At 37.3% G+C, this 22,955-nt stretch overlaps 2 protein-coding genes across 2 annotated transcripts; both read right to left on the bottom strand.

Annotated features, from left to right (window-relative positions):
• Positions 1-5,785: 5,785 nt before the first annotated feature.
• On the bottom strand, positions 5,786-7,799 carry LOC18021159 (scarecrow-like protein 7). Its single transcript, XM_006403952.2, has one exon. The coding sequence runs from the start codon at positions 7,670-7,672 to the stop codon at positions 6,029-6,031; it is 1,644 nt and encodes a 547-aa protein (XP_006404015.1). The 5' UTR covers positions 7,673-7,799; the 3' UTR covers positions 5,786-6,028.
• An 8,799-nt stretch (positions 7,800-16,598) lies between these two features.
• LOC18021158 (cytochrome P450 90B1) lies at positions 16,599-19,553 on the bottom strand. Its single transcript, XM_006403951.2, has 8 exons — positions 19,339-19,553; positions 18,932-19,256; positions 18,689-18,841; positions 18,246-18,548; positions 18,018-18,110; positions 17,852-17,930; positions 17,636-17,745; positions 16,599-16,916 (listed from the first exon to the last, which is right to left on the bottom strand). The coding sequence occupies exons 1-8, from the start codon at positions 19,551-19,553 to the stop codon at positions 16,662-16,664; spliced, it is 1,533 nt and encodes a 510-aa protein (XP_006404014.2). The 3' UTR covers positions 16,599-16,661.
• Positions 19,554-22,955: the final 3,402 nt, after the last annotated feature.

The raw sequence follows: 22,955 nt of genomic DNA, 5'->3' as shown, positions 1-22,955 counted from the left end.
TAACGATGTCGTGATGTAAAAACACAAGTTTGATATTCAATAAAGTCTCTGTTTCTTTACATATTCTGTTTATCAAACGATTAACATGGTATCAGAGCCCTACTGATTCAAGGGCCAAATTCAAGTAAAAAAAAAAAAAAAAAAAAAATCAGAGAGTGATGGAGATGATGTCGCATATCGTGACACCAATCTTCAATGGTGAGAATTATGGATTTTGGCGTATCAAGATGAAGACAATCTTCCAGACGAAGAACCTGTGGGAAGTTGTCGAAGGAGGAGTTCCAAATCCACCTGTACAAGGTGATCACAGTCCTGAAGCAATTTTACAGAAGAATCGAAGTGATGAGGCAGTTCTACAAGACTTAACTGCATTACAAATTCTTCAAACAGCAGTCTCGGATTTCATATTTCCTAGAATTGCTCCTGCATCAAGCGCAAAAGAGGCTTGGAATGCTTTGGAGATGGAGTTTCAAGGATCTCCACAAGTAAGGATGATAAAGCTTCAATCACTGAGAAGAGATTATGAAAATTTGAAGATGAACGAAGATGATAATGTCAAGGTTTTCACGGGAAAGTTAATTGATTTGGCAAATCAATTGCGAGTCCATGGAGAGGAGAAAACAGATTATCAAATTGTTCAAAAACTTCTCATCTCTCTTCCTGCAAGGTTCGACAGCATCGTGGCTGTGTTAGAACAGACGAAGGATCTACAAACATTGGCTGTGACAGATTTAATCAGCACACTTCAAGCACAAGAAAATCGTTTCTCATTACGATATGAGAATTCAACAGAAGGTGCGTTCAATGCACAATCAAGAGGAAAGAAATCTGATTTCAAAAGGGAAAACAGATTTGGTGAAAATCAAGTAAAAGAAAAATGGTGTGATGTCTGCAAGAAATACAACCACACAGAGGCAGATTGTTGGAGGAAACAAGGTTCAAATGTTCAAAAAAAGGGTTCGAAGAAGAAGAAGAGATGTTACAACTGTGATAAGACAGGACATTTCTCAAGGGATTGCCCTCTAAAGAAACATGAACGAGCACACATGAGTCTTGAGGAAGAAGACGATGAAGACGAAGGTCACATGCTCTTCAGTGCAAGTGAAGAAACACCAACAATCACCAAAGAAGAAGTATGGTTGGTAGACAGCGGTTGTACCAATCATATGACAAAGGAGGAGAAATACTTTATCAAATTAGATAGAAGTATTAAGGTTCCAATTAAGGTTGGAAACGGAGAAGTTGTAATGACAGCAGGCAAAGGCGACATTGCTATCATTACAAACAAAGGAAAACGAGTCATTAAAGATGTTTTCCTTGTACCTGGATTAGAGAAGAATCTACTAAGTGTTCCACAAATAATATCTCATGGATACCGTGTCATGTTTGAAGACAAGCGGTGTATAATCTTAGATCCTATGGGGAAAAAGATTATGGAGATTAAAATGGTTCACAAGAGTTTTCCAATAAAATGGAATTCTTCTCAAGAAAGTGCTATGAATGCTCGTGAAGAAGAAGACATGGAGTTATGGCATAGGAGATTGGGTCACGTGGGAAATTCAAGAATTCAACAAATGCAAAAGAAGAAGATGGTGGATGGCTTACCAAAATTTCAAGTGAACAAAGAATTGTGTGGAGCATGTAAACTTGGAAAGCAAGCAAGAGATGCGTTTCCGAAGGAGTCTCATACAAAAACAAAGGAGAGACTTGAACTTGTTCACACCGACGTTTGCGGTCCGATGCAAACTGAGTCACTTGATGGAAGTCGATATTTCTTATTGTTCGTAGATGATTATACTCACATGTGTTGGGTATATTTTCTCAAGAACAAGTCTGAAGTTTTCTCGATGTTTAAAAAGTTCAAAGCCTTGGTGGAAACTCAATCAGTTTGTAAGATCAAGAGACTTCGATCTGATGGCGGCGGTGAATTTACTTCAAGTGAATTCATCAAATTCACTCAACAATGCGGAATCGAGAGACAAGTAACAGTGCCGTATTCGCCTCAACAAAATGGTGTAGCGGAACGTAAAAATCGTTCATTGATGGAGATGACACGGACCTTAATTACGGATCAAGGACTTCCATATAAATTATGGGCAGAGGCGGTGTATACGTCGGCATATTTGCAGAATCGATTACCCACAAAAGCCATAGAAGATGACATCACACCTATTGAAAAGTGGAGTGGTCATAAACCGACAGTTGGACACTTGAAGATCTTTGGAAGTTTATGCTTTGTACACGTGCCCAATGAGAAGAGAAGAAAATTAGATGAAAAGGCCAAACGTGGAATCTTCATTGGTTATAGTAGCTAATCAAAAGGCTACAGAGTTTTCATCTTAGAAAGTGAGAAAGTGGAGATATCAAGAGACGTGGCATTTGAAGAAAGAAAGAAGTGGGATTGGGATAGAAAAGAAGAAATCAAGAGAAACTTTATCGTACCCGTGAATAATTTACAAGCACAAGGAGATCATGTCGAAAATATCTCCAGCCCTGTTTTATCTCAACTTGGTAATCAAGATCACGATAATGAAGAAGACGCCTCAACATCTCCTCAACCGCCAAAGAAATTCAGATCCATGACAGAAATAATGCAAGTCGCACCTATGGTGGATCTTGAAGAAGCGGCTCCAGCCTATGAAGCATGCCTTCTTGTAACAGAGGAACCACAAACCTATGATGAAGCCTCAGAGATTGCAGAATGGAGACAAGCCATGGAAGAAGAAATCAACATGATCGAAAAAAACAGAACATGGCTACTTGTGGAGAGACCAAAGGAAAAGAACATCATTAGCGTGAAGTGGATATATCGTCTCAAGACAAAAGCTAATGGTGATCCACTTAAGTACAAGGCAAGGTTAGTTGCAAGAGGTTTCTCTCAAGAATATGGTGTTGATTACCTTGAAACTTTTGCACCAGTTTCAAGACATGACACAATCCGGGCAATCCTTGCTCTCTCGGCACAAATGAAGTGGAAACTTTATCAAATGGACGTGAAGTCGGCGTTTCTCAATGGAGAACTTGAGGAGGAGATCTATGTAGCACAACCTCCTGGATTTGTGATTGAAGGAGAAGAAAGAAAGGTGTTAAGGCTGAAAAAAGCTTTATACGGCTTAAAACAAGCCCCTAGAGCTTGGTATGGAAGGATAGATTCATATTTTCTTCAACATGGATTTCAAAGAAGTATGAATGATGCAGCTCTATATGTGATGAAGAAAGGAAAAGAGATCTTGATCGTGAGCCTGTACGTAGACGATATCATCATCACGGGTAACAATTCTCAACTCATTGAAAAATTCAAAGAAGATATGAAGATGGAGTTTGAGATGACCGACTTGGGGCTGCTAAATTATTTTCTGGGAATGGAAATAATTCAAGATGAATATGGAGTTTTTCTGTCACAAGAAAAATATGCCAATAAGCTTGTTGAGAAGTTTGGAATGAAAGGATGCAAGAATGTAAGCACACCACTTACACCAAACGGCAAGAAGATTGAAGATGATGAAGAATATGGTGAACCAACAAAATTCAGAAGCATCGTTGGAGGGCTGTTATATCTTTGTGCATCAAGGCCAGATATAATGTTTGCAAGCTCTTATCTCTCACGTTACATGTCAAAGCCGCTGAACAAACACTATCAAGAAGCCAAAAGAGTTCTAAGGTATGTCAATGGAACGTCTCACTTTGGAGTTCAGTTTTCAAGTGTCAAGTATCCAGAACTGCAAGGATATTCAGACAGTGATTGGGGAGGATCAAATGAGGATAAGAAAAGTACATCCGGGTATGTTTTCTCTCTCGGATCTTCTGTCTTCTGTTGGAACTCTAGTAAACAGCAAACAGTGGCACAATCAACGGCGGAAGCAGAGTATATCGCCGTGTGTTCAGCAACAAATCAAGCAATTTGGTTACAAAGACTTATGGAAGATATAGGCTTTGATTCTCAAGAAGGAGTTCCAATTTTCTGCGACAACAAATCGGCAATTGCCATTGGGAAAAATCCTGTTCAGCATCGAAGAACAAAGCATATCGAGATTAAGTATCATTTTGTTCGTGAAGCTGAACACAAAGGTCTTATAAAGCTCAAGTATTGCGAGGGTGAAATTCAACTTGCGGATCTGCTTACTAAAGCACTTAGCAACAGAAGGTTTGAAGAACTAAGGAGCAAGCTTGGTGTGGGACCGAAACTCAATTAAGGAGGAGTGTTGGTCGTATAATTGAGTTTAGTTATGTTAATTATACAAACAGTTATACAGTTAGAGTCAAAGGACGTGTGTGTCTATGTGTCAAGAGTCGTGTCTTGTTAGTGTGTCAGTTATGTCCAAATAGAAGAGTTGCATCTCTTCACTTAGTGTCTGTTGTTTTAGTTTATAAGTATAACGATGTCGTGATGTAAAAACACAAGTTTGATATTCAATAAAGTCTCTGTTTCTTTACATATTCTGTTTATCAAACGATTAACAAAAATCACATGGGGGCACGTGAGAACAATCCAACGTCCTCTGTTATTTCTTGTTCTATTGATTACAAATTTACATTCAAAAATCAACGAAATATCAACAATGATTGACATAAGAAGTTCTAATTAATACATACGTACATATAACTATAACGTGCAGTCAAAGGACCACGGTTGTCAACCACGTGCTTAGAACTTCCATTGAACCATGTTTCTGCCACCTGTTGAGCTGAGAAGATGTCCACTTTAATCTGCCCGTGATTGGTCAAACAGCAGTTTCGTATCAAAAACGTCCCTAGTTAAGCTTCTTTAGAGTAACCAGAAACTGATATGATCAACTACTTGGAATTTCGTTTTCAAAGTTGACTTTCATATCAAATTCTGCTTTGCAAAAGGGTTAATATATTCTCTACCAATACTCTACTTATTGGTAAATAGAAGCAATTAGCTGTAGATAATTACTTAGGTTATGTACTATTTTGTCTGTTAATGGATAGTGATAGCCAGACATGAACAGAACAAGGTGTAGCGTGAGACAGCGAAAAAAGAGGTTTAATTTGAGATGTGGGTACCACAAAGACCATTGACCAAGATCAAGTGATGACGTCATCATGGCACGTAACGAGAGAAAGACAGACACTGACTGATAGATGGATTCAACGTGTCAGTGGGCTTCGTACACAATTATCTTCAAAACCCTTTCTTGGCTTTATATTACTCACAGTGATCATTGATACTAATTTCTGCGGAGACCATCAGAGTTCATCGGATTGAAGAACATTGTAATTCCGATGGATGCTGTGGATGATTTAATTTATTATGTAGCAGATAATCTTATTAATTAGCCTATTCAAAGGTTACTCCAATGTTATACCTAGTCTTATTATCTTACAGATCATCACATGATGTAACTTACATAAACAATATTTTCTTCCACTCGAGCCCACTAAATTGTATAGGTGATCTATTGCATAACTAGGATCATTCAAAAGCAAACAACAGAAATTTGACTATAGCCAAAAACAATGAACTAATGACATTTAACAGCTCAAAAATGTTACGTATAATGTTATGGTTCAATATGTTTTACCTCTTTTTCTTACGTAAAGTAGCAAAACACTACGAGCAAAAACGAAGTCAAGAGTCAAACCAAAAAAAACGAAGTCAAGAAACTCTCTCACACCTACTATATATATTATTTTAAACTGCTACATTACATATATTCCAAAATTTTAATAAAGTAGCTAATTCAAATCAAGCTACACAGTAGTATACACTACACTTGCAATTTTTTTATAAGTAATGATTTTAGTCAAATGTTAGATACACGATATTACAAATGAACAAAAAGACCAACCATCACTCCAAATACTAAAAACATATCTAAAAGGGGAATACAGCTTCGAGTAATTATAAAACCAAATCTAAAAACACCTCTTTTAAACTTCACTACTTCAGAGATAATCTTTAAACAATGCAATTTCAAAAACTAACTCACTATTAATTTATCAACACTAAACATACACACAAAAAAAACTTGTCTGGTCGGTTCGGATATATTGAATCAGATCATCAACGCCATGAGGAAACAGTGAGGAGAGGCACATTGTCCCAAGCTAAGGAGATGAAACCTGGCTCCGATTCAACAAGTGAATACAATGTACTGTAATTGTAACTCCATAGGAGCAGACTCGCTTGGCTAACCGCGTAATTACTCGGTTTAACCGGCTCAAAACCAGCTTTCTCCATCAACACTCTCCACTGTTCTTTCTCTTCCATTCGCCCTGACCGGTTGCCCGGTTTATTATTACCGGGTCGAACCAAATCCGCTATCCTCCTACCGAAAAGAACTCTCTCCACTCTTAGCCTTTCTTTCGAATCTCGCTCCAAATTCGGTTCGAGTGATTCAAAAACCGCTGAATAGAACCGGAGAGCGTTTTTCACCCGGTTAACGAATTCAACCCGGTTTAAACTCACTTCGTATTCACCAAGTGTCACGATTCTCGGGTTCAGCGATCTAGCGAGCCGGAGTGCATTATCGACGATCGTCGCCGTTTCGTCGAGAAGCTTATAAAGCTCGAGCATGAAATTCACGGCGAGAAAATCATCCGGTTCGACCCGGAAACTCGACACGTTTAGTAAATGGATCGGAGTGAGAATCGGATAAAACTCAAAATTCAGGTCCAAAACCGCCGCGAAATCACGGAGGCGGTTTCCTGTAGCGATCAGAGACATTCCCGGTGAATCGCCGAGAGAAGGAGCGGGTATACCCGAAATCCGAATTCGGGCGGGTTTTCCAGAGGCTCGGGTCGCTAGAGCTTGCAAGAGAGCAGCCCATTGAACACCTTGGAAAATTCCGAAATCGACGATGTGAATGTTGCTGGAATTGTGCGTAGCTTCTAGAATCGCTTGATTCGCCGTCAAGTGAGCGAATTTGGAGAAAGGGCAAGCGTCGTTTAAGGTTTTATAAGAGAGAATGAAATCTTTTAGCGACGGCGATTCCGTTTCTTTCTTTGCCGTCGACGACAGTCTTTTAGACAGAGCTTCCGTGAAGTAAAACCCAACTCGCTCCGTCGGGTCGCCTGAGTCCGATACGGATTCTCGGATCCGAACAAGCGTTTCCGCGGCTACGTCCGGTTTGATTTCTAAATTCCGTGCACAATCGTGGATAGCTTTCAGAACCGGCCGGTTTAAGTCAAAAGCTGGCTCCTTTGTCACTAGCTGCGGCGGAGATGGGGTCCACAAAGTGGTGGCAACCGGCGGGTTAGTGAGTTGACTCGCTGAGTCATCCTTATTTAAGAATATTACTCCGTTAAGATCCGACGGAGTACTGAGTCGACTCGGGAATACCACTGATGGATCATGGCCGTGGATTGAAAAATCTTGATTGGTTTGCGACGCATCTCCACCGTTGATTAGACTTTCCATCCACTCGTCCGAGTCGAACTCTTCATCAGAAGAAAATCTAAAACCCTCAGAAACGACGGCGTTTTGGTGCTCCATGTGTAGAAACTGAAAACCCGGGTCGCCGGCTACCTGAATCGGGTCGAGGAAACCCGAACCGGTTAGAGTATAACCTGAGGATTGATTGGGCCATGGAATCGGTTGTTCTTGTTGGTGTTGCAGCTGTGATTGGTGTTGTTGTTGTTGCTTTTGTTTGATGAGTTGTTGTGCTATGGCCATTAAGTTTCCACTGTCTGTACACATATAGGCCATTTTCCGGCTAAACTCGCCGGCGAGGAAGGCGTTTTCCGGTTTCTGTTTCTGGTAGTGATTGATGAAAATAGGAGTCTTTGGGTCTGAGAGAAAGAAGAGAAGAGAGACTTTTAGTAGAGCTTCGAAAGTGGACTGAACGAGTATTTTAATTACATACCATTGGCAGTTAAGTATAGAAGAGTGTGACATCATCTCCACCGTTTGATTTTAGCTTCGTGAAATCAGATCGATGGCTTTGCTGAATGCTGAAGGTGACACGTCGACAACTGTCTTATGGTACTTGTCACCTGCATGTCTCCAAGAACTTTTTTATCATTTACTTTGATTTAAAGGTTTTTACTGACAAAGAAAGAAGTGTAAGTTCAGAACTCTCCAAAAATAAAGAAGCAGAACACGTAAAAGATTGATGTAAGAAAGTAAAAAAAAAAGGGAAAGGTTACATTTTTAAGTATTACTTTGTGCTTTTAAGCCGCAAAGGTCTTCTACAAGCTGTCTCTCATCAACCAAGGTCGCACAAGGATGACAAAAAACACAACCCAAGGTTTGAATTGGGATTGTTTAGCTACAACGGTTAAAATTCAACTGTTTTATTTTTATCAACCTTAAATCGACCGTAAAGCTAAGCTAATATCTTGAATAAAACCACTTACCAGAAAACAAAAACTAAATGGATTCAACATGGCCTAAGGAACCAAACAACAAATGGACTTGTTTTATTTTGTATATACGCGTGTATTTATCTCAACGTTATTGTCTACGAGGATGACTTGTGGGCCAATAAGTAGGGCCCATATAATAGGCCTTATATAGAGCAAAAGCGATAGGTGGCGGGGGCCACAAGTATTTGTTGGACCCATCTTTGACGAAAGATAATGCAGCAGTAGCTAAAAGCCTAAAACTACCCAAAATACAAAGAAATACTAAAAAGACCAACACAATAAAGAAGCAAGAGTTAAATAAGGTTTATAGATTTTACATCGTCTTTCAATATTTAATTAACCAATTTTATTATTCATAAAAGACAAATATATCTTCAATTTTGGTGTGAAATATTTTCCCTTTAATCATTTAGCCAATTGTTGGACCAAAACCGTTCTCATGTTTATAGACTTCACTTTGTAATATTAAAGAAAATAACTATATAAAAAAAAAAAACAATATAGTGAATACAAAGCACATGGGAACGACATTGGACTCTTGAGACATCACTCTTTTTCATTTCATCGTTGTATCCGCGTCAAAAGGCCAGTCCCCTACCCTCCACTATACTTTTCCTATAACTTAAAAAGTAAAAATATCTAAATTACATTACTAAACATGGTATTTAGCCTCTGGTCCAAATCTACTTTTTTGTTTTCACTTTTGGCATTTTTACTCCTAAGTGACATTGGACTGTTCTATTCCGTAATGATTTCAACAAGTGACCACATTAGCATACATGGAAGGAAAATGAAAAATATGAGATTTTTGAAAAAGACCTGTCTTTATAAACGGCAATTCCACTTTAGTTTTTCTCCATTGCAACTATTTGCAATAGAACTTGGAGAGAGAAGAAGAGAGGGAGAGAGAGAAAGAAAGTGGTGTGTGAAAAGGACAGTAGTAAGAGTGAAAGGGTTTGATTTGTCTTTTCTTTCTCTCCAAGTCATCGGTGGGGTTTCGTATGTATGACCAAAGAGTGGCATTGAGTCACCACCAAGAAAGTGTTTCTCTGTTTTGGCTTTAACTTATCTCTCTATGTGTTTACCCATTTATGTCACCTCTTTTCCCTTCTTTACACTAATTTTGTTTTTAGCCCTTACTAACCAAAATTTACCCATTTTTGTCTCATCCTTTTCAGTTTGCACTAATTTTCATTTCAACCCTATAAACTTTATTTGTTTGTCCTATTGTATAAACAAGTAGTACTAAGTCTAATAAATTTAGCTAAGTCCTAGTTTTCCTTTGCAATTAATATTTTTTGTGAAATATCATTTCAATTTTGATTGGAAATATTGATTATCAAAACTAATATCTGTTTAACACACCAATTTATACATATATATATATATGTATATATGTATTTGGTGAAGACTAGTCATACAGGAAAACAACTTTAAAATTTCGATTTTTTTATGAAAGAGTCCCTCTCCAAAAGGCTCCACTTTCGTAGCCTGTTATTGACCAGCTAAATCACTTACCAAAAAGACACTTCCTTGCGGGCCAAACCATTAAGAAGGAAATCAAATAAACATGGGCTTTAGGTGGGTGGTCTAGTCTCGATTTAATCATCGAGCATGTTCATGTGAAGAGATCTATTCTCCGAAGTCCAACGAACCTATTCGTCTTTAGAATATGGCTCCCAACTAAAAACAATCAATCACATGGTGCGGTTTTCCTTCAAACTCAAAGTGCAAAGCATAGCTATGATGAACATTTAAAACGAATAAGATTTAGCATGAATCGAAGACAGTGAGTTTTCAATTAAACCGAGAGGGACACATGTTAAGAGTGTTAGGAGGGTTGCTAATAGGCAAATACCCTAAAAAAATTATTGGCTTTTTCTAAGAGAATTGAGACTATAATCTGAATTTTTAAATTTGACGTGATTATAATAGTGTATCTCCTTTTTTAATGTGTTACTTGTTTTATTTTGTCTTCTAACGTTTTTAATTTTACTGTCTATTTTTTGATCTCCTTCCTTATTAAACAAATGGAAGAGACATTAGAAACAGCAAAGAGAAATAGCCAACGACCTTAAGATGACATGTCAAGATTGCTTAACAGAGAAATAAGGAAAACGGAGTTGTATATACATTTATACTGTGTCGAACTTGTCTTTTTGTTGGGTTTAACCGTTTAAGAGAATGTCTTGGATAGATTAAAAAAAAAAAAGAGAATGTCTTGGAAAGGAATTGTTACCGTTCTGAGAAGCACGAAACAAGGATTTCCGCAAACAAAAGATAACCATGATTAAGGTCGTAAACAAAATTTACTGTTACATAATTATTTAATGTTGTGGGAGTTAGACTGAATACTTGCAGGTGTATCAAGGTCAACGAAGAAGAGCTGTGGTCAAAGACTTGGAACGAGAACGAGTCTTCTCCAACAGCAAAAGCCTCAGTCTGAGAAAGAGTCTTCTAACGGTTTTGAAATCAAAAGGAAGAAGCAGAGTCCATTCTCTGATTCCGAGGCAAGAAAAAGACTTCCCACCTAACTCGTACGAACTCAAGCAAGCAGAGGGAACACAAGCGTGCTTTCTGATACCGGAGGAGCAGAGCCTGCAGCAGCGCCTTCGTATCTGTGCACAAGGATTGCAAAGAGACAAAGTTTTGTATCTAGAATAATCTCTTTGAGGATATAAATAAGGTGAAGAGGGAATGTCTCTGTAAGAGTGTGATAGAGAGCTTGTGTAAAGTTGCAGAGAGAATATGGTTGTAGAAAGCTCGGTGTAGAGCTAAAGGATTTAGTGGATTCATCCGGAGAACCTCTCCGGGGAGACGTAGCGACCCACATTGGGCATGAACTCCTTAAATCGCCTGTGCCATTTTCTTTTCTGCATCCGTTTTCATACTTCTTCATACACACGAGTGAACTTGTTTTTCCGAGTGAGAGAGAGAGAGTTCAAGACACTAAAAGGTTTCTACTTTAGTGTTAAACAGAGCATAAATCTCAACAAATTGGTATCAGAGCTCCAGGTTCGGAGGTTTCTTATCTCAAGGTCTGAAGAAAGATGTCTTCAGCAAGAACGGAGGTAGAAAAGTTCGATGGAAAGGGAGACTACATGCTCTGGAAGGAAAAGCTGCTAGCTCATATCGAGATCTTGGGATTAGCAGAAGGTTTGGTAGAAGATGAAGCTCAAGAATCAGAAGATTCGTCTGCAGAAACACTCGAAGCAACCGTTAAAAGCAAAGACGAGGTTACTGCAGAGAAGTCTCTTTCTGAGAAGATGAAGAAGGTCAGATCTACCATTATCTTAAGCGTAGGAGACAATGTCCTCAGGAAAATCATCAAAGAAAAAACAGCTGCGGCCATGTTAAAGGTACTAGATCAGCTCTACATGGCTAAGTCTCTTCCTAATCGTATCTATCTGAAGCAAAGACTATATGGGTATAGTATGACTGATAGTATGACGATTGAGGAGAATATAAATGATTTTCTGAGGCTAATAACGGATCTAGAACACGTTAAAGTTTCTGTATCTGATGAGGATCAGGCTATCATTCTGCTTATGGCTCTTCCTAAGCCTTTTGAGCAACTAAAGGATACTCTGAAGTATGGAAAGACGTCTCTTTCCTTGGAAGAGATCATTGGAGCCGTTAGATCCAAGGAGCTCGAGTTGGGGGCAAGTGGTAAACTCTCAAGAGGTAGCTCAGAGGCGTTGTTCGTTCAAGACAGAGGAAGATCTGAGAAAAGGGAAAAACCGAATAACAAAGGCAAGCAGAAGCATCGGTCAAAGTCTAAAGGGAAAAAGACTTGTTGGATCTGCGGTAAAGACGGTCACTACAAGAAGCAGTGTTTCGTTTGGAAAGAAAGAAACAAACAAAGAGATGCTGGTGAATCGTCAAATGTCACAAGACAGGTTCAAGATGCTGCAGCGTTGATTGTTTCAGAGGTTTTGTTGTCGCTTGGAGATGAACTGAAGGAGAAATGGATCATGGATACTGGTTGTTCTTTCCACATGACTCCGAGAAGAGACTGGTTTGTAGAGCTCAACGAAGTAAACTCTGGAAAAGTCAGAATGGCAAATGACACTTACTCTGCAGTCAAAGGTATCGGAAGCATAAGGATCAAGAATGAAGACAATACAACAGTTCTTCTGACCAATGTAAGATACGTACCTGAAATGTCCAAGAATCTGATATCTCTTGGGACTTTAGAGGATCAGGGATGTTGGTTTCAGTCTAGAGAGGGAGTCATGAAGATCAACAAAGGATGCAGGACACTTATCAAAGGAAAGAAAACAGATACGCTTTACATTCTCAGCGGGTCTGTTCTCACAGGAGAAGCAAGTGTCTCAGTTGGCCCTAAAGACGAGACTCAACTATGGCATCGAAGGCTCGGACATATGAGTCAAAAGGGGATGAAAGTCCTACTAAAGAAAGGATATTTGGACAAAACCAGGGTCACGGATATGACATTCTGTGCGGATTGTGTGTATGGAAAGACACACCGAGTCAGTTTCGGAACAGGGAAGCATGTAACAAAGGAGAAGCTGGATTACATTCATTTCGATCTATGGGGATCACCCAATGTTCCATTATCACTAGGGAAGTGTCAATACTTCATTTCATTTATAGATGATTACTCAAGAAAGACCTGGATCTATTTTCTTAAGAAGTAAGATGAAGCCTATGGAAGCTTTGTAGATTGGAAGAAGATGGTGGAGAATCAACTCGGTAGAAAGATCAAGACCCTCAGAACCGACAATGGACTTGAGTTCTGCAACAGAGAATTCGATGAGTATTGCAGAGATGAAGGAATTGTAAGACACAAAACATGTGCTTACACTCCACAGCAAAACGGAATTGCTGAAAGAATGAATCAAACCATTCTAGACAAAGGAGAAGTGTTCTGAGTGAGTCTGGTCTACCTAAAAGCTTCTGGGCTGAAGCCGCTGCCACTGCAGTGTTTCAAATCAACAGGTCACCATCGTCTGCAATTGATTTAGAGATTCCAGATGAAATCTGGACAGGAACGAAGCCAAGATACGATGAGATGAGAGTCTTTGGATCAGTGGCTTACATTCATAGTGATCAGGGAAAGCTAAATCCAAGGGCCAAGAAAGGAGTTTTCATCGGTTATCCTAGTGGAGTGAAATGATACAAATTCTGGTTAGTTGAAGACAAGAAGTGCATCATATCTAGAGACGCTGTATTCCAAGAAGACAAGATGTACAAGCACTTAAATCAACAATCAGAGTCTGGAACAGAAACACAAAGCTCAAGGATACCCTTGATCTACGAAGTCAACAGTGGAGACTTCAAGGATCTAGGTGAAGCTGATAAGAGTCTAGAAGAAGATCAAGAAGTAGAACCTCACTCAAGTGCAGAAAGAAATGAGTAGGAAGACGAGAGCTCAGAAGAAGAAGAAAGTTCTCAGCTCAGCAGTGATCTCAGAACCTATCAGTTGGCAAGGAACCGAGAAAGAAGAGTGACCAGAAGACCTGAAAAGTTCAACGATTCAAACTTAGTAGATCTAGAAGAAGATCTAGTATCTGGCTTTGCTCTAATGGTGACAGAAGATGGAGGTTATCCTGAGCCATGCTGTTATGAAGAAGCCATGAGAGATAAAGACTGGGATCAGTGGAAAGAAGCTATGGACGATGAAATGCATTCACAACAGAAGAATCAGACGTTCACCTTGATTAAGAGACCAAATAACTGCAAAGTTATAGGCTGCAAATGGGTCTATAAGAGAAAACCAGGTGCAGAAGGATCCGATAAACCGAGATTCAAAGCCAGGCCAGTGGCAAAAGGGTACCTGCAGAAAGAAGGGGTCGACTATCAAGAGATCTTCGCACCTGTAGTGAAGTACGTCTCCATCAGGCTCATCCTGTCATATGTGGTTAACCTTGATCTAGAGTTGGAACAACTCGATGTTAAGACTGCATTCCTACATGGAAATCTTGATGAGTACATACTAATGGAACAACCTGAAGGCTATCAAGTTTCGAATGGAAAAAAAGAAGAAGATCAAGTTTGCTTACTAAGGAAATCTCTCTACGGCCTGAAGCAAGCACCAAGGCAGTGGAACCAGAGATTCAATACCTTCATGAGGAATTCAGGTTACCAAAGAAGCAACTATGATTATTGTATTTACTACAAAAAGCTTGAAGACAACACCTATATCTATTTGCTCCTGTACGTCGATGACATGCTTATTGCAGCAAAAGATAAAGGAAAGATTCAAGAGCTGAAAGAGTTGTTGGGATCCGAGTTCGAAATGAAAGATTTGGGTGAAGCAAGGAAGATCTTGGGTATGGAAATCAAAAGAGATAGAAAGAATGGGACGCTTGAAGTATCTCAAGGGGATTATCTGAAGAAAGTTCTACATATGTATGGGATGGATCAGTCAAAGAAAGTGCAGACACCGTTGGGGACTCATTTCAAACTCAAGGCTGCCACAGAAGAAGAGTTGGATGCTCAAGAAGAATACATGAAAACTATTCCTTACTCAAACGCAGTGGGAAGTATCATGTACTCTATGATCGGTTCAAGACCTGATCTGGCCTATCCTATGTGTGTAATCAGCCGTTTCATGAGCAAGCCATCAAAAGAACATTGGCTAGCTGTCAAGTGGGTTTTAAGGTACATCAACGGGTCTCAGGAGTTGAAGCTCAGCTACAAGAAACAGGACAGTGTGGAAATCATAGGGTTTTGCGACTCAGACTACGCTGCGGATTTGGACAAGAGAAGATCAGTCACAGGGTTTGTTTTTACTGCAGGCGGAAATGTCATTAGCTGGAAATCATGTTTACAAAAGGTCATAGCCTTGTCTACAACAGAAGCAGAATATATGGCATTAACAGAGGCAGTGAAAGAAGCCATATGGTTGAAAGGTCTTGTTGCAGAGCTGGGATTCGAACAAGAAAATGTTGAAGTTATGTGTGATTCACAGAGTGCTATCGCCTTATCCAAGAACTCTGTGCATCATGAGAGAACCAAGCACATTGATGTGCGTCTGCATTTCATCAGGGATAAGATTGCAGAAGGAGACATCAAAGTTTTAAAGGTATCGACTATGTGGAATCCTGCAGACATCTTTACCAAGATTGTCCCTGTGAGCAAGCTTCAAAAGGCGTTGGAGCTGCTCAGAATATCAAGTCACTAAGAAGAGTGAAAGAATCCGGAGAGGGGAAGAATCCAAAGGAAACTAAATCAGGAACCTAAGCTAAGGTTAAGTATTCAAACCAAGGTGGAGTTTTGTGGGAGTTAGTCTGAATACTTGCAGGTGTATCAAGGTCAACGAAGAAGAGCTGTGGTCAAAGACTTGGAACGAGAACGAGTCTTCTCCAACAGCAAAAGCCTTAGTCTGAGAAAGAGTCTTCTAACGGTCTTGAAATCAAAAGGAAGAAGCAGAGTCCATTCTCTGATTCCGAGGCAAGAAAAAGACTTCCCACCTAACTCGTACGAACTCAAGTAAGCAGAGGGAACACAAGCGTGCTTTCTGATACCGGAGGAGCAGAGCCTGCAGCAGCGCCTTCGTATCTGTGCACAAGGATTGCAAAGAGACAAAGTTTTGTATCTAGAATAATCTCTTTGAGGATATAAATAAGGTGAAGAGGGAATGTCTCTGTAAGAGTGTGATAGAGAGCTTGTGTAAAGTTGCAGAGAGAATATGGTTGTAGAAAGCTCGGTGTAGAGCTAAAGGATTTAGTGGATTCATTCGGAGAACCTCTCCGGGGAGACGTAGCGACCCACATTGGGCGTGAACTCCTTAAATCGCCTGTGCCATTTTCTTTTCTGCATCCGTTTTCATACTTCTTCATACACACGAGTGAACTTGTTTTTCCGAGTGAGAGAGAGAGTTCAAGACACTAAAAGGTTTCTACTTTAGTGTTAAACAGAGCATAAATCTCAACAAATGTTGTGCAAAGAAGAAATAAAATGCCTAATAATGGAGGGCATTACGTATGTTTCCACTAGCATCCAATGTATGAATGAGTAAAATAAAGGCCAGGCTCATGGCCTTTCACATCGGTTTAATCGTAACATGGTTGGGCAATAAACGCCCATTTTAAGGTTTACTTTAGGAATCACCAAGTCTGAAATGTGATCGATACTCAATAACATCCAACAACGGTTTCAAAACCAATACAATAGAATGTCTAATATCTCCCACTAATTTACAAAATATATATTGCTTTATTTTCGAAAGCCTCATCGCAAACCCGAACTGAAAAATCGAATTCCAATAATATTATTCATCCAATTATTTCCACCGGGCAAAAAAATAATAATGATAAAAATTATATAAGGAAATAAAATAAAAATACATTAATCTTTTTTTTTTACAGAATACGAGAAACCCTAATAGGCAAACCGTTAGGAAAATCGACGAAAGGAAAAGCAAATGGTTGATCATCTTCTGCTAATTCCCAATTGAAATTAAGTACAAGATGATGAATAAACACTGCCATTTCTAGCTTCGCTAACTCCGAACCAGCACATAGCCTTGGCCCTCCTCCAAACGGCATGAAGTTGTTCCCCCACGTCGAGAAGCTTCCACTTCCTGACGAAGACGACCCGCACGCTCCGTTGTTTTGCTGCCAAAACGACACACAGTATTATAAAGACAAAAAGGGAAGAAGAACACGTGCTTGTTGGCACCACCCCACGTGGGTCATTAATCATCTTACCTTCCCCACTCACTCTAACATCATGACTCCCATTATTATTTATTTTTTTAAAGTATTATTATCCCACAATTTTTTTTTTAACTTTCTAATTCGCCGATTTAATCGATTAATTAAACCAAGCGTGGGACCAGTCAACGTGGCAGAATCTAACACACGTACAAGTCATCAACGGGCGTGTGAGATCCGTCAATGCCGTGGTACCATCGTCCGTCAAATCTAATCTAACCAAAACTCAACTCTAATATCAGCGGTCACGATTATGTGGGATCCATAGTTTGATGAGATTAGTAAGAGAATTTACACAGTTCCCACGTCATTAAAGACATACCATCCTACTAATTAATTGTCTTCACGTACACCACCACGTCTCTTTCTCTCTCTTACTTTTTTTTTTTAACTTTAATTTCACATGATATTTTAATTTATATGCTTCATGTGATAAATGATCGATGACGTGTTAAGATCTAACTTTCAAAGATAATTAAAAAAAATATTGCCAGAATAATGGTTCTCGTATAGTATCTATAGATAGGTTTAGTCAATGCATATGCACGTATGACGTATCAATTCATGCATAGATGAAACTACATATTAAACGCTTAAATGATTAGTTATCGAAATTTTACCTGTTGCCATCTCCAAGGATTAAAGAGATTAGGTTCGTCGTAACGAGAATTATCCAAATGTACGGCTGAGATCACTGGTAACACTTTCCACCCACTCGGGATATCGTATCCTTTTTTTCCAACATTATAAAAGATAAAGTATTGAATATTTTTAGCCAATAAGAGTTAGTATAGTTTGGATTTCATAAATTAATTTTGCATGTCAAAGTTTATTACCTTTGTACCGAACGTCTTTAAGTGCTTTGCGATGCAAAAACCTTACTACATTTCCCAGTCGAAGAGTCTCATTTATAACCTACATTAGACACGGAAAAAATAATCAATAATTTTGTCTCACAAGAAACTATATAAAACTATAAAACAAATATTAACAATAACATACGCATTGAGTAAAGTCCATTTTCTTGTAATCATCCCAATTCAATTCTGACTCTCCAAGGTCTTTCTTCGCACTCGCGATCTCAAGATGCTCTTTCTTCAAAAGAGTTTAAACCAATAAACATAAATTAATAACAACTTAAGTACAATACGTCATGGTTAGTAGTATAATTATTTTTTTTGTAACCGCATAGTTAGTAGTAATTAATTTCTGCTGCTATTATAATCTTACCCTAAGCTCTTGAACGGCTTTAGGACAAGCTTGTAAGAAGAAGATAGCGAGAGCAATGGCGACAGAAGAAGTTTCGTGTCCGGCGAATAATAAACTAAGAATGAGATCGAGAATTTGCTCCGTCGATAGATTCGAATGTTTTAAAACCCATCCCAAAAGATCATCGTCTGTTCTATGTTTCCTCTCATGATGATCACTCTGACTAGTCTCTTCGTTATCCTCTTCTTCGTCTTCTTCCTCATTAATCTCTGATTTTCTCTCTTCCATTTTCCTCTCAATAAACTTCAATATCGTCGCTCGTGACTGCATAATCATTTCATTTATTTATTCTAAACATATTAAAAAAAAAAACATTACCCTATACGAAAGGTTATGCCTTTACAGCAAAAAAATAACAAAGAAAAAAATTATTTTTTCAAAATTTGCAAGTTTAATTAATGTACCTGAAGAGCTTTACGATAAGCAGTTCCTGGGAGATTGAGAGGAGCAGAGACAACACCTTTCATGAAAGTGACATACTCTTTCTTCAACTGCTCTGTTTCTTCTTCTCCAGGATCCATACTCATTATATGCTTCGCCATTAGATTGAACGTAAACTACTCAATTTAACCCATAAACAGCAAAGTTAGTTTCAGAAACAAAAAATACAAACTTTAGCAAAAGAAAGGAAAAAAGAAAAAAAGAACCTTTTTGGCCTCATCTTGAGCAGAGAAAACAGAGTGTTGTTGCCAAGAATCAAGAACGAACAAAGTATGTCTCTCAACGTCTTTGAGAAGAATGGTTCTGAGACGAGCATGACTTAGAAAGTTAAGCGAGATACTTCTCATGTCTCTATGCATGTCCCCAACAAGAACAAGCATCGACCATTTCCCAAGAATCCCACCGATACTTCGAGGATAACTACATTCGAAGAGCCTCCCTTCGTTCTGTAATATGAATCTGTTGAGTCCTGCATCAGCTGATACAATCGTTGGTTCTCCAAACAAATTCGATCTGTATATCTTCCCATACCTAATAAAAGAAAACATTAGTCAAATTCGAGACAAGAACAGAGGATGTTTTTATTAGGTTTATGGAGATATTTAAAATTTACTTGGAGATATGCTGTTGCATGAAATCACCGAGAGTTGTGGCAGAGTAAGGTTTAAGATAACCGATGGTTTCGCCGAGAAATGGCCAACCGGATTTTCCCGGAGGGAGATTGAATCTGTGCCGACTTCTTCTCTTCAAGAGGATCAAGAAGAGGAGAAGAGACAAAAGCGATGGGAGAAGAAGAAGAGGCAAGAGAGTATGCTCTGTTTCGAACATGGAGTTTCTCTCTCTCTTTATCTCTCTCTCTCTTCTCTCGCTCTGTGTTTTGCCTTTTTTCTTTTCTGAGAAATTGGGAATCGGACCTCTACTGAAAAAGGGAGCTTCTGTTTGTAAGAGGGGGTTTTAAAGAAGTCAGAACAAAATTAATTTGATTATAATTGTTATCATCGTCGTTAATTTATTAAATCTTCCAATTAAGCTAACCTAACCAATGAGCTTCCTGGCTTTTGTTTTCCGTATTCATTGCTTTTGTTGCCTCGTTATATGCTTTAATCCTTTATTTATTATATTCACACACAAAAAAAGTTGCAGAAAGCTGCGATGCGGAAATAGTTTAACAGCTATTATATAATTAAGGATATCTAATTATATCATTAATAGAGTATTATTCTCTCACATACACTAGAGTACGAATCATGATTTCACCGTGGTAAAAAATGAGAGAGAGAGAGAGAGTTATATGTCTAAATCCAAAGAATTGAAGGTAACCTTACATTACACAACTAAAGTTACTCGATAATTTGAGCATAAAGTACAATTACTGTTTATGAGTTTATATGATCAAGTGTGAGAGTTTTTTTATTAATAACCATTCGTGCTAATATAAAACAGTTTTGATAAATGCTCCAGCAGAATCCCAGGAAGTCCGGTACAGTTTTGATAGAGAACTCCAAAAATACCCTCAGGATTTTGGAAAGGAAGGACCTCACGACCAGGGGTAGAATAGTGAAAATGTCAGAAGGACCCCTACACGAGCGTGCGGTCAAAGACAGAGTTATTAGATTATTACCGAACTGGACAGTCAAACCAGTAGACTTTTGGCATTGTCTTTGTCTTTTTTTGCACCTCAATAGTCACAAACACTCATTTACTCCAATATTTGGTGAAAAAATTAGTTTATATATTAGATACTCTATCCGTTTTACAAGAGTATATTTTTCACGCTTATTAAAAAAATTATTAAAAATACTATTTTACATTTCATTAATGCATTAAATAAATTTTTTTCTCTAATTAATACATTAAATCAATAGGATCAAAACTGGAATATTGTTTAAAATCCTGCATTGAAAATATAAAACAACATTCTTTGTGAAACAAAAATAAAACTTTAAAACGACAATCTTTGTGAAACGGAGGAAGTATGTTTTATATTGTTGTTCCGATTCTGAATCGCACCACGAAGTGTTAACTACTACTCCCTCCGTTTCTTTTTTATAAATTGCTTTAGAGGTTTTTTGTTTCATAATATATGTTAATTTTATATTTCTATGCAAATTTTAATTTTATTGAATATTGTGTGACCAATTAGATTATGTAATTTTTTATGATTAATTAAAATAATTTTAATTTATATATTAAATGATATTTGTTAAAAAAAATTCTTAATAGTTGTGTTTTTACCCAAAAGAGCTTATAAAAAGAAACGAAAGGAATATATTATTAATTCTATTTATCTTCGTCATTTTCATCTAATAATTTTCATAATCGATAAAATATATTCTTGAAAATTATTGAATTATAAGCGCAATATGTATATTATAGTCGAAGTATAGGATCAATTAATCACATATTATTAACTAATTTTCAGTGTTTTTCTTTTGTTTTTTCTCAAACTTTAATATCTATATGAGGCTTACATAAAATTCCCTTAAATTCGAAAATTGAATATAATTGTACTTGAGTAATGAAAGTGTAAGACTCAGCGGTTTCTTTATATTAGTAGTAGCATTGAATACATAAATTTATTATTTGCAGAAAGAATTGACTATCACAGTTGTAGAGGTTGTGTCATTATGGCAATAAGCATATATGGTACTTAAAATATACTTATTGATAGTAGAAGAATGACCAGAAATGGAACGGAACTTAAAAATCTTCAGGGCATTGCAAATCTATGACCAATCTTTTTTCCTCAGTAGATGGGTAATTTTTTTTCTTTTCTTTAATATATCTTTAACATACAGGAATCAGAAAGAAAAAAAAAATCTACATCAACAAAACTACAAACGTATTTTGGATAATCACATCTCTAATAAAATTATGGTAAACTGTTAAAAGTTTCCTCTTATTAATTCCAACTAACAATAAATATGTTGAAGATGCATTAAAGAAAGCAATTTAATAGTTGCAGATGGTTACACGCTTGTAGAGGTCTTCGAAACTGTAACCCAAAAGATCTATGCATTTTTAGATCATTGAATGGAATCCAAGAAAAAAAAAAATCAACAAACGACAAAGAATTCGGTTTTTTACTGTTGACAAAAAATCGACAAACGACAAGAATAATATTGTAGTGATTGTAATATGCGGTTTCACAGTTTCATTTTACTACAACACATAACATTAGTATAAAAATCAATAAATAGTTCTATGCTACATATGGTATTCTCTTAACTTATTTGCTAAACTAGATTTTATATAACAGCTAAAAGTTTCATTGAGTTACTATGTATTTCGAGCTACAATTTGGAGTAAATTATAACTATTCAATATATATAGATTGATGGGGTTCTTTAAACTAATAGTTTTCACCATTGACACTGTAAGTATCACATTTTAAATCGAGAACGTTGGAATTTTATTATTATTTTTTAGCAAAAGTCTATTTGACATTACCTTCTATGATTGTGTTAATTCATGTGAATCGTCAAATATTCTAAATAGAAATCAATTCAACAGAAACAAAATTAACGAGACAGAAATTAAAGTTGATAAAATTATGAGAACTAGATTTCAATCAATTTTTAATATGACAAAAATTTTAAATATTAATTAAAAAGAAGTCCATAACTCATATTTAAATCAACTGACGAATATTCTATTGTAATTTTTTTTCAATATCGTTATCTCAAATTTTAACGAATATTTAGAAAATCCAAATAGGATCGATGTTGATTGTGAGAGAAAGCTGGCAGGGACCATTATTCCACAACCTTTTGGTTGTCACCTCTTATTCTCTTTGATAATTATTCACACACTCCATGGGTCACTACTCTTTCTCATTCCTTTATTTTCGAAATTTTCAATACTCTTGTTAATAATATGCGCTTTTGTTTCTTCGAAATTGCTGGATTAGCACAAGAATCATAATTATGATTGGACTGATCGAAAAATGGATATTCAGGCCTTCTCCAGAATTTCTTAACCATCAAAAAAATAAAAAATATTCATACTCGTACAGTCATATCTGTATATTTTAATCTCGTATCTGTATATTTCAATAATCAAAAGGTTTGAAATCAGAACTTAAGATAAACTACGAAGAAATGATGCTTGTCAATATGATCAGACACATAATGATATTCTCTAACCAAAGCTAAATCGAAATTTGTATACATTCTAATCGTTGCTAAATCTTTTTTTTTCCTTAAAAGGATGACTTGTTAAAATTTTAAT

This window comes from Eutrema salsugineum, unplaced genomic scaffold (genome assembly GCF_000478725.1).
Source record: "Eutrema salsugineum unplaced genomic scaffold, Eutsalg1_0 scaffold_16, whole genome shotgun sequence".
NCBI classification, from domain to species: Eukaryota; Viridiplantae; Streptophyta; class Magnoliopsida; order Brassicales; family Brassicaceae; genus Eutrema; species Eutrema salsugineum.
Note: the sequence above shows the minus strand (reverse complement) of the source record. Positions and strands in the feature narration are given on the sequence as shown.

Excerpts from the sequence above, each read along its gene's own strand:
- LOC18021158 (XM_006403951.2), bottom strand. The coding sequence starts at position 19,553 with ATGTTCGAAACAGAGCATACTCTCTTGCCTCTTCTTCTTCTCCCATCG. Across the intron at positions 18,111-18,245 it reads AAGCCGTTCAAGAGCTTAGG|AAAGAGCATCTTGAGATCGC; the intron begins GTAAGATTATAA and ends ACTCTTTTGAAG. Across the intron at positions 17,746-17,851 it reads TAAAGACGTTCGGTACAAAG|GATACGATATCCCGAGTGGG; the intron begins GTAATAAACTTT and ends TTGGAAAAAAAG.
- LOC18021159 (XM_006403952.2), bottom strand. The coding sequence starts at position 7,672 with ATGGCCTATATGTGTACAGACAGTGGAAACTTAATGGCCATAGCACAA.